This window comes from Morone saxatilis, unplaced genomic scaffold (genome assembly GCF_004916995.1).
Source record: "Morone saxatilis isolate NCDOM2014 unplaced genomic scaffold, NCSU_SB_2.0 Contig20, whole genome shotgun sequence".
NCBI lineage: Eukaryota > Metazoa > Chordata > Actinopteri > Moronidae > Morone > Morone saxatilis.
In genome coordinates this window covers 23,090,597-23,101,380 of record NW_023339763.1, presented here as the reverse complement: position 1 = coordinate 23,101,380, position 10,784 = coordinate 23,090,597, and the positions used below count along the sequence as shown (strand labels likewise).

The 10,784-nt window shown below is 41.6% G+C and overlaps 1 protein-coding gene across 1 annotated transcript in view; it reads left to right on the top strand.

Moving 5' to 3' along the window:
• Window positions 1-7,667, top strand: part of LOC118332024 (myb/SANT-like DNA-binding domain-containing protein 2) — a 10,446-nt gene extending 2,779 nt beyond the window's left edge. The window contains exons 2-4 of the mRNA XM_035667154.1: window positions 2,666-2,921; window positions 3,017-3,080; window positions 4,569-7,667. Coding sequence (XP_035523047.1) covers window positions 2,666-2,921; window positions 3,017-3,080; window positions 4,569-5,478 — 1,230 coding nt within the window. The 3' untranslated portion in view covers window positions 5,479-7,667. The remainder of the gene's footprint in view (window positions 1-2,665; window positions 2,922-3,016; window positions 3,081-4,568) is intronic.
• Window positions 7,668-10,784: the final 3,117 nt, after the last annotated feature.

The following is a 10,784-nucleotide window of genomic DNA, read 5'->3' as shown; positions in this document are numbered from 1 at the left end:
AGAAGGATGTTTTCACATTCATTTCCTCACAGACTGCTAACTAGTTTATTTAACTGCCATAAAACATATCAGATAGGGATGCACGATAACATAACCAATCATTTCAATTTCAACCAATTTTGTATTTTAAAAAGAAATCCATAACCTGCAGCCTGTAACCTGCTTTCATTAAACCTAAAGCCTATTATGGTCTGATAATTTATTGTCTGTAATTTAATTATCAGGATCATTTATAATAATATAAATTTCCCATTACTAGGCGATAATATATCTGTCCCAATAATTATCGTACATCCCCATATCAGACACATTGGAAAAACAAAAGTGATGCTCATAGACTTCAGTAGAGGTGAGGGTAAGAAAAACACTTCTTGAAATTTGAAAGAATTCAAATTTCTTGGGACTATAAAATAAACTGTGAAAAAAAACTAAATTACAATAGTTAAAGCTGCAGTAGGTAATTTTTATAAAAATAACTTTTAGTCATATTTGCTGTATCTTTCACTATATCCTGACAGTAGAACATGAGACAGATAATCTGTGAAACAATCAGGTTCCTCGGGCTCCTCCTAGTGCTCCTGATGGGATTTAAAGGATCCACCGGCCTAATCCAAAACAACAAGTTAGAGCTGAGAAAGATAGTTGATCAACTATCTTCAAGCTTCCACCCCAAAAAGTCTTTATGTCTGTCTCAGCTCTGATGGGTTGTTTTCAGGGGACAGAGGAAGTAGATTTTTGTCTTTCTTTTTTTATCCGTCTCATGTACTACTGTCAGGATATAGTGAAAGTTAATATGACAAAAAGTTATTTTTCTAAAAGTTACCTGTGGCAACTTTAAGATGGTATCTACAATGCTCCCTCTCATCCTTTTTTGAAGTTTGGCTTCACTAAAAGACTCTGGATGTAGTTAGAGATGATTCTCACCCAGCAGCTCCTGTCTTTGAGGTAATACCCTCTGGGAGGAGGTTCAGACAACTCCGTTTTAAATCCAAGGGCTTTAAAAGAAGTGCATTTCTTGAGGCTGCTCCAATCTTGAATGGTAAACCTCTAGCACTTTAAGGTTTAAGATTTTCTTTTTTTAGTTCATGATTGTCTTTTTTTAATATGCTTAAGTTATTTGACTTCTGAATTGTAGACATCTCACACTGTATAGTATAGGTATTTAGTTTTTAGCTTATCTTATATTCATGGTGTTGTGTATTTTAATATGTTCTTATGTATATGATGATTTTTATTAGTATGAGCCCAGTATTTTTATGTCTTAGAACATGTCTGTTAAAGTTGGTCCTTGTTTTCTGAGACACTTCCCTTCATTGAGCTTTTAGATCATCGTAATGTTTCCACACAATTAACTGACAAAGTGCAGCAAATATAAAACTATACAGTGTCAATCTATGCTAATGTTATCTAATCACAAATAGCATTGCCATTTCCAGTTTTTCAGTAAAAGCCCACCACAGCCTTCACATTTAAATGTATTTATTGTGCAGCACATACAGGAAGTGCAGAGTAATGGTAGTAGTGTGTTAAATGTGAATCGGTGGTGCCCAAATGACACCTGCTCCATTTAATAAAGGGACAGTTAACCCAAAATCGAATATAGCTATTTTTCCTCTTATCTGTAGTGCTATTCATCCATCCAGATAGTTTTGGTGTGAGTTGCTGTTTTCTTAATATAATGGAACCAGATGGCACTCTTGTGGAGCTCAAATCAGCAAATGAAGGCTGCATGATATGGTAAAAATCATATTGCAATTATTTTGACAAAAACTACGATTGCAATATGAGTCATGATTAGTGGAAATGATCAACTGTTATTATTGTGACGATGTGACATTTGTTGAGGTCTGTACCAAACAAACAAAAGCTGAACATTTGCTGTCTCAGTGGTGGTAGGTGAGCTAGCTAACGTTACAGCTCAGCGTAGGAGGACGCCATTAATGTTTACATCCTGCAGTGTCACAGCCACTCGTTCATGAGTAGGTGGACACTTCCTTCTGCGCTGTGATACATAGAAAGAAAATATTTTCTACATGAATACCAATAATAATACATTTTATTCATAGAGCACTTGGTACTCAGAGACGGTGGGTTTTGATTAGGGATTTGAACGTGGATGGATCAGTACAGTCTCAGATGTTCCGCTCACAACAATGTATGCCAATTGTATTAAGTAACCAGGTGATGATTTCTGGAAAGAAACGTTGCTGTTGAGTTTTTCAAATACATTTTTTTGTTGCTTTGAGCACCACAAGCCGAGTACCATCTGGTTCCATCATACTGAAGAGAAGGCTAGTATCGCGGAAACTCAGCAACTCAATAAAACAAGCCAGATGGATATATAACACTAAAGGTAAGAGGATAAGTATGTATTTTGTAAATGTCCCTTCAATAAGGTCAGTCTCGGGTTGATATTGGACCAACAGATCAGATTGGTTCATCCCAATTTAAAACGTATTTCAGTCCAGAATCAGAACCAAACCTGTTAAACATGAAAGCTCCTTGAACTTGCTGTAAGTACCTACCATGTATTTTTATTGAAGCATGAAGCAGTGTCTCTCATTGTGACCCTTCCTGTCGGTCACCACACTGTAGAACTGCCCCAGCAAAGTTGACTGGAACAACAGCTGAGTAAATCCTTCACTTACCTTCCCGTCACATACAGACACTGCGGCGCTGCTACAGCCGTGTGAAGGAGCACGGCATCGGCAAAAGGAAGAGCAGCTACACTATTGAGCAGCTGGAGAAGGTGTTTGGTCAGGGAGGCTGGGACTCCCAGAGCTGTGCCCCGGTGCTGATCAACAGCAGTGGGCTGTATCAGGAGATGGAGTCCGATGGCAGCACCCTGGAAGACTTCTCCCAGGAGGACTGGTGCAACCAGGTGCTGGACTCCGCCTTCCAGGAGGGAGACATGGAGACTGGTGAGTGTGTTAGCTAGCAGAGGGCAGATAGTAATAAAAGACACAGAAACAATGGGTTTGAACTATATGTAATATGTGTGTTTGTTTCTCTCTAGAAGAAATCCAGGTGCCTAAAAACAGAGCTCTGCAGATTCAAGCAGAGCTGTCAGAACAAACTCAGTAAGTCAACTACATCAAAGGCTAACTCCACTCTTTGTCTTTGTAAATTAAATGTTTGATTTAAAGTTGTGAATTAGACTTATTCATTGCAAATTACTGTTGAAAAGCCAACACATCATTTCTCAGAACTTCTTGTTGCAGTTAATTCTCAATCTGCCAGTTGAAACAGTCCAGAGCCCTTCATCCTAAAACCAGCATTAAACATTCAACTGAACAAAGATTATCTTATCTTTAAGATGTGTCTAGGTTTGATTTAGGATGTTTAATTTGTTATGGATGGGAATTAAGGACCAGTCCCAAATCCATTGGAATCAGATGCCACGGAGCTTATTCTTTCCTTCTTATCAATGCCATCATGCTTTTCTGACAGTTGCAAAAACATGGCCTCATTTGACAAAGAGACTCAAACTACACTGTGTCGTGTTCAGACTCAGAGATAATAAAACGGTTTCATTGAGGCTGAAAACCTGTGTATGTCTACTTTACTAAACAGAAAATTGATCAGGGATCGATAACAGAATCGTCAAAGAATCAGACCAATAAGCAGAATTGATAATGGTGTTAGTATCAATAAAATCGGTTCCCATCCCTAGTTACAGTAAACAGCAAATACATTTTGAGTAGGGATGCACAATAATTATCGGGCCAATTATGGGACATTTTTCTTTTTATGAATTATCAGGATAATTACAGTCAGTAAATGATCAGTCCATAATAATAATTTATGTTTCATTCTTATGCAAAAAACAAAAATCCATCCCTAATTTTGAGTTCTTCTACAAACAACAATTCTTGATCTTCATCAGTTCTTGATGAAATATGATCATATTCGTTAACCTGAGGGAATGCTGCTGTTGTCATCATCAATGAATCCTTTTGAGTAAAATACAGCTGCACTTTACACCATTTAGCTTGGCATTAACAGTTTTTAAGGTTGCTGCTAGCTAGTGGAAGGCTATCTGCTGCCAGAGCCATGTAGAGAGAGAGTTGCCGTAATTCTAACTAGTGATAGCATGTGTTGCCTCTGTTGCTTGTAAACAGAGGGCAACTATTTAAATAGAAAACTCTAGCACCGACATCTGTGTTATGATTCGGTCTGGTACATATACTGGTTGTATAGGAACCACTGCCGTATTGGCACCGTGTTTCAGTAACCAGCCCTATTAAAATTGTGCCCTTTTCACTGTGTTAAAGGCATCACAAGAGATGGGGAAATCATTTCATAATTTTTTTACATAAGCTGATCATCTGTAGAACTATTGATGCACATATTTTACTAGAGGCTGCTGTTCCTCTAAAACTGAGCTCTTCTAACCATCTGGTAGCTTTTGGGCAGAGGTAACAGGAATATTCTAAGCCGCAGTTTCTCTGAAAACCAAGCTAACAAGGTGCTACTTGCCTATTTTGTCTGACAGGTCGTTGCAGCACTTTCTAACATGGAAAACATGTATGAGTTTGTCATTATTTTGTGTCTTGGGTTCTCTGTAGAAAAAGGGACATGATGCAGACTGTGATGCGTATCCTGGAGTCAGTGCAGCTGAAATGGGAGCACTTCCAGACGTGGACCGAGTTCTCGCGGCTGCACCTCTCCAACAAACTGGCCATCTTCGGCGTGGGCTACAACACGCGCTGGCGCGAGGACGTGCGTTACCACTATGCTGAAATCAGCTCGCAGGTGCCGCTGGGAAAGAGGCTCCGCGAGTACTTCAACCCAGAGAAGCCAGAGGGCCGCGTCATCATGACCAAAGTTCAGAAGATGAACTGGAAGAATGTCTACTACAAGTTCCTGGACATTACCATCAGCGAGGCGCGCTGCCTGGAGCTGCACATGGAGGTGGACTGGATCCCTGTATCCCAGTCCAGGGCAGCAGGCTGCAGCAGAGGCTCATCCCACTACCTCCTCCCTGGGGACATCCCCAAGGCGTACGGACTCTACGCTATTGGCTATGAGGAAGTGTCATCCTCTAGCGACACCGCTCAGACCTCTCCCCAAGGTAACAGCGAAGACCATAGCTTACCTCAGTGCGAGTTAGAGAACGGGGCACAGGCTGACGGAGAAGGGAAAGGTGACAGGACTGGGCTCAAAGTCACTTACTGCTACTTAGGCATAGCTGAGGATAGGACCATACAGCAGTGTCTCTTCCAGCACTTTCAGGGTTCTGGCAAACACTACAGCCACAGCGAACCCTCTGCTGTGACGCGTTTACTGCAGGAGAACTGCCGTGTCGCCGCCACAAGTCTGGATGGCGAGGGAGGGGAGGACTCATCTCAGCGTTTAGCCATTTACATCAAATTCATTGAGGTGGAGCTGGACTTCCTCTCAGCAGGCTCCCTGGTGGAGTGCCTGGAAACCGCTGTCGGGTATTCCTTGAAATACAACAACAAAGAAGCATCTTAACTACGCTCAGTGTTTGAGGGTATCAACTAAAGATATGTGTTACAGCCAGTAAGGCAACATGAAAGGTGACCAATTCTGTTATAAAGCATGGATGTGTGCTAGAGTCTGGCATATTTTTGCAGCCTTTTCAGCTCTAAGGAACTGATTTTTCATTAGACCCTTGTTAAGTCTAAAAAGAATGACTATGCACAATATGGCTAATGTATTGTGTAGAAATATGGGAACAGTAGCTTAAGTATTACAGAACTGCAACATCCAAGAAGTATGTACTTATTATTTTAGGCTAATGTGCACTACAAAGGATTCTGCTGCTTGTTTAGTGTAGATAAATATTGCCTCATCAGGGAGTGTGGGGTTGGCAAGGTGACTACTGCAGTATGCATCTGTCTACCTCAGTAGGATGTAGCATACAAGGCAGCGAGGGGACCATAGCGTGTATTTATTCTAAAACTGCCTTTACTTTGACTGTCGAGGTCTGGACCTGAATTCACAAAGCGTCTGAGAGCGACGGCTGGTTTATGCCTTATGTTTTGCACGTGTGACCGGGTTGCAGCTAGCGATGCTTTCATGCCATTTAGAGTAAGCATTTGCCATTGCTTTACGGACGGTGTTGACCAATGTAGTTACCTGTGTATCCAGGACACATCCGGGCCGTTTGGGCGTGGTTTTCTCTCTAATTCAATTCGACACCACACATGGTGTATCGACAGCTCTTTGCAGCGAGTAAACAAAATACCACGTTTACAGACAGCATCATAAATAATAAACATATTTCCCACAGCTTACCGTGGCTGAATCCAAATGGAAAAGGCTCTGCAGTGTATTTAAAATGCTTGAAAGCTGCAAAAAGAGGAAATTAACAGGGTGTCTGCAATATGTTAAATCTGGATTTAAGGCCTTAAAATGTTAAATATGATTTTGACACGTCTTAAATTGATTGGATTAATGAAGTTAATGTTACTTGTACAAAGTTCCAATTTTCAGTCTTGCTTTTAAAAGTGTTTTTGATCATGCTGTAACGACGACAAAACCAACACTGATTGTTCTATCCTTTGTACGAGGATGGATGTGATATAGGTCTTAAATTGCATTCATGAAGTTGTTAAAACAGTCTTAAATTGAACCTGTTGAAACCTGCAGAAACCCTGATTAAAGTTTATCAGAGCATCTCTACCACCCACTGCTGTTAAATCATCAGCTGAGAGAGATTAAGTGTCATAGCTGCCTCCTCATGCTGTTGCCCCATGCTGCACTCTATTTAACCAACGTTCCCGCCCCAGCATGACCGAATGGAGTGCATTTTAAGCTATGTTGGTTTAGCTGTTTAGCTCTCCTGCTGACTCTGTTGCATGGTATTTTATAGCTCTAATGCACATTCAAATGCTCGACTAGGCTGGCAGTATTCAGTTTTGCTCTTGCACAAGCAAAACTTGTTGTGCACAACACTGAAGTTTGGCTTTGCTAGATATTCTGAAATACTGCCAGATTAGTAAGGACATTCATTCATTTACTTCTTGTATTCTTTTTTTTGTGCCATGGTATCAGCCAAAATGAGAAATCACTGCTATTACACTGGAGTATAAATACACAGTAAGCCAGTATTGGTAGCCAGTACTTTGGAGCATCTCTAGCTGCAGCTGTGGGGTTGTGGCTTTCAGTAGACACCAGAGGGGGAGCTGTGTTGATGAGTTACCAGCAACCTCCCACATACTGGTATGCTAAATGCACCAGTCTTGCTGATGACACATAAGTGGTCACAGGTGTAAACCAGGCCTAAGAGCACTGATCTAAGACTTCTAGTTAAGACTATAAGCTGCAGGGGTTCATTCATCCTTGACCAACAATCAAACTGAATTATTTCCAAACATGATTCCTGAGGTTATGTGCAATGTGCCAGGAGAGGAGAGGACTGTAGAGAAGAATCAAACAGTGGATAAGTCCATATTGAATCTATGTATATGAAATCTACCTTATATATCTATAATATATATTTAAGAATTCAATGTTCTTGACCATTCCGGCTTTTGCAGACTTGCAATGTTCATTTGTTTGGGTATACAGTATATGAAGATAAATATGATATTTTATATTTTATTGGTTGACACCATGTCTTGTATGTGATTGTTTGGAAGTCACCGTCTTGTATGTTTACATGTTTGAAAAACAATAAATGGGGCACTCACTGTCATTTGCCACACAGTGAACACGAGTGTGTTTATTGATTGAGCTGTATAGCAGAGTACTGTACCTAGACGCTGTTAGGTATCGCATGTGTCTTTAGAATTACTAACTGTATATAATGGACTGAGAAAGCCTAGTGCTGCATTAACAAAGGTTCACCAAGTTGATGGACTGTAGAAGTGAAGGGGTGCAGGACAGGGGGGAAAGGGAGTATACAGAGCCCCCATGTGAGGAGGGCCTACACACATACTAGGATGAATATTCGTACATGCTGGGACAGGGGCGTGTCCAGAGGGGGGACCTGTCTGATTTGCCACCCCAAGTGCCACCCCATTATCTTTACCTCTTCTACTCACTGTCTTTTAGAGGCTGCAGTAGGCCCTGTTTTAAAGCTAAAGTGAGTGCATCCATTGGCACCAATCATATCATGATAGCATGTCGGGAAGGGGGCTAAATGACGCTCCAAAGTTAGGCTAAATTTTGGCGATAGAAAAGCTGGCATTGGCCATTCCCTTGACCTCTGACCTCAATTATCTAAATCTCCTTACAGACACGCCCACTTTATGCTAATCCCATGCAGTTTTTTACATGTGGTTATTTTTGCCTAGTGTATTTGAATATCGCTGCATACTGGGGTCCATTTTGGAATTGTTTAAATTGACAATGACGGAAAGCTGAGACACATAAGTCAGTTCCCCACTGGCCCCCCCAGTCAAAAAAGTCTGGAAACGCCCCTGTGTGGGAAGGGGTCCATAGAGAACACCTGTGCAGGGTTTTCCTTATTGTACTACGCCCCTGTAGAACTCATGTTTCCAAAAAAAGAGTCAGGAAAGAAGGCGGCATTGTGGTCAAAAACAGCCAAAAATGATTTTGAGGTGAACTTTATTTACAGTAAACAGGCTGACCAATCTGCTGACATCCCTCTGGCTCTTGGGTGGCAATGTTAGGCCACTACTATGGTCCAGACTGAAATATAACAAGTATCAGATGGATTGCTACAACATCGTGTACAGACATTGATGCACCACAGAGGATGACTTATCTCTGGCACCACTACAAATGTGGAAATGTTTGGTTTTGAGTAAAATGTCATATTCCTATCTACCACTGCAAAACTAATGACGTTCCCATCAGCCTCAGCTCTACTTTGTGTTCAGTGCTAATTATCACATATTAGCATTAGAATTAGAAGGGTTTATTGCCTATTTACTATTAACCTATTAAGTAGGTTTTCACATAGAAGGAATTTGCCTCGGTGTAGTAAACAGTAAACATGTGATGAGAAAAATATAAACAAAGAAAAATTGACAATAACATATGATCTTGAAATATTATAAAGACAATAAAAAGAGAGAATGTGTGGCCATTATTTAAATGAAGAGCTGTACAGTTGTGCAGGAATGTGCAAAGTTCACAGTATTTAGTTTAAAGAATATTTGCAATGTGCAAGATAGAGCTAGCATATGTTGTTAGCATAGAGCATGCTAACTCTTTAAACCAAAATGGTGAACACAGTAACGAGAGGCTCCTCAGTATCACCATGTTCGATTGTCTTTGTGAGCAATATGTAATAGCCTGCAGAGCTGCTTTTCCTAGCTTAATTTTTTGGAAAACGCATTTTTTGTTGTTGTTTGTTTGCTTGTTTTGAGGAAATCTATGTAGAACTAACTGATTTTGGAAGGGTAGACCACTGTGTGATTGTGTGGTTTGAAATGTCAGTGGATGTAATGTGTGTTGAGACTGTAATGTAATTCACCCATGTGGCCAGGAGATGGCCATAGATAGCTGTTTCTGAAAGACAGAACACGACTCACCTCACGCGCGCCACACCCACCAACACACACCCAACATACCCAGTAGAACAGCGCAAACACCACACGCAGCAGATACACAACTCACCACATCCGTCCACAAATAACAACACTACCTAACACCCTCCCCCAACATAATCTTCTACCACTAACAACCCCACACACTCCATACGCCCCAAATTCAGTTCAACAACACCAAACATACGACGCCTCTAACCCCACTCCCCTCTACACACCCCGACCCCAGCGCGTTCACCCTCACCGCACTCAACAGTCACATACATCTATTTACAAAGATTCCACTCTTCATCCAACCAAAATCACAAACATCATCCTACTTCCCCATCCCTCCCAATCACACCAACCCCATCACCAATTTCGTACTTACATTAAAGAAAAAACTTATTTCACATAAATGCAGATAGAAGGGCTTTTTTTTTACTTCCCTGTTTGTAGTAAGCGTGGCGCTATGACTATCATTGACATATTGAGCATGTAGACTGTGTCTAAGGGGCGGGAATTTCCTTGTCCAGACCGTGAAGGTTGGTGCAGATTGGACAAAGTAACACTGAAGTAATGACAAGCTTCCCCCTGTTCCTGTATCCATCGGCGATATCCTTTTGAAATTCAAAGAACACGCCACAGGACACTCGCCCTTCAAGCCACACAGTTCACCAAATACGCTGTTTTTAATCCCATAAGCGTCTTTAGATGAACTGACCAAACTCATGAAGTCCATCTCGATAACTTATGACTGTGAGCGAGGAATATGCAAAATCGGCCCAAACTGCACCTACTGCGACATTCAAAAATGGCCGACATGTCCTGTTGGGTTTGGGTCAAGAGGGCTTTTTTGTTTTGTCCCGGAAGTCAATCTGAATACACCGGTGCACTACTGGATTCTTCATACATTCACTCGGCAGGATGTGCCTCTGGGCTGATTAAGGGGGGGATGGGAGACGCAACACAACCGTACTTTTCGCCGAGCCCCACGCCGCCCCCCCAGAGCCGCGGAGCCTGAATGTTGTGGCGGTGACGTTTGCATGGAGTTTTAGAAGCAATGTTGGCACGCTCGCCTGTTACAGACTGGATGGAGGTCTGTAGGCTTCCGAGACTTCCACCGGCGGCGTTATTATATTTTACTATAAATTGCCATTTGACACATGACCTGGGGCCCAAAACAAATGAAAAGCTTGACCTGTTTAAAGTCCTCTGCCCCCCCCAATGCTGCACCTCCCAGGGTCTTACTGTGTGTCCCTGAAAAGAGGGAACAGGTCTTTGGTCCAGTAAGCAAGGTCTTTGCTCTTAAAACCC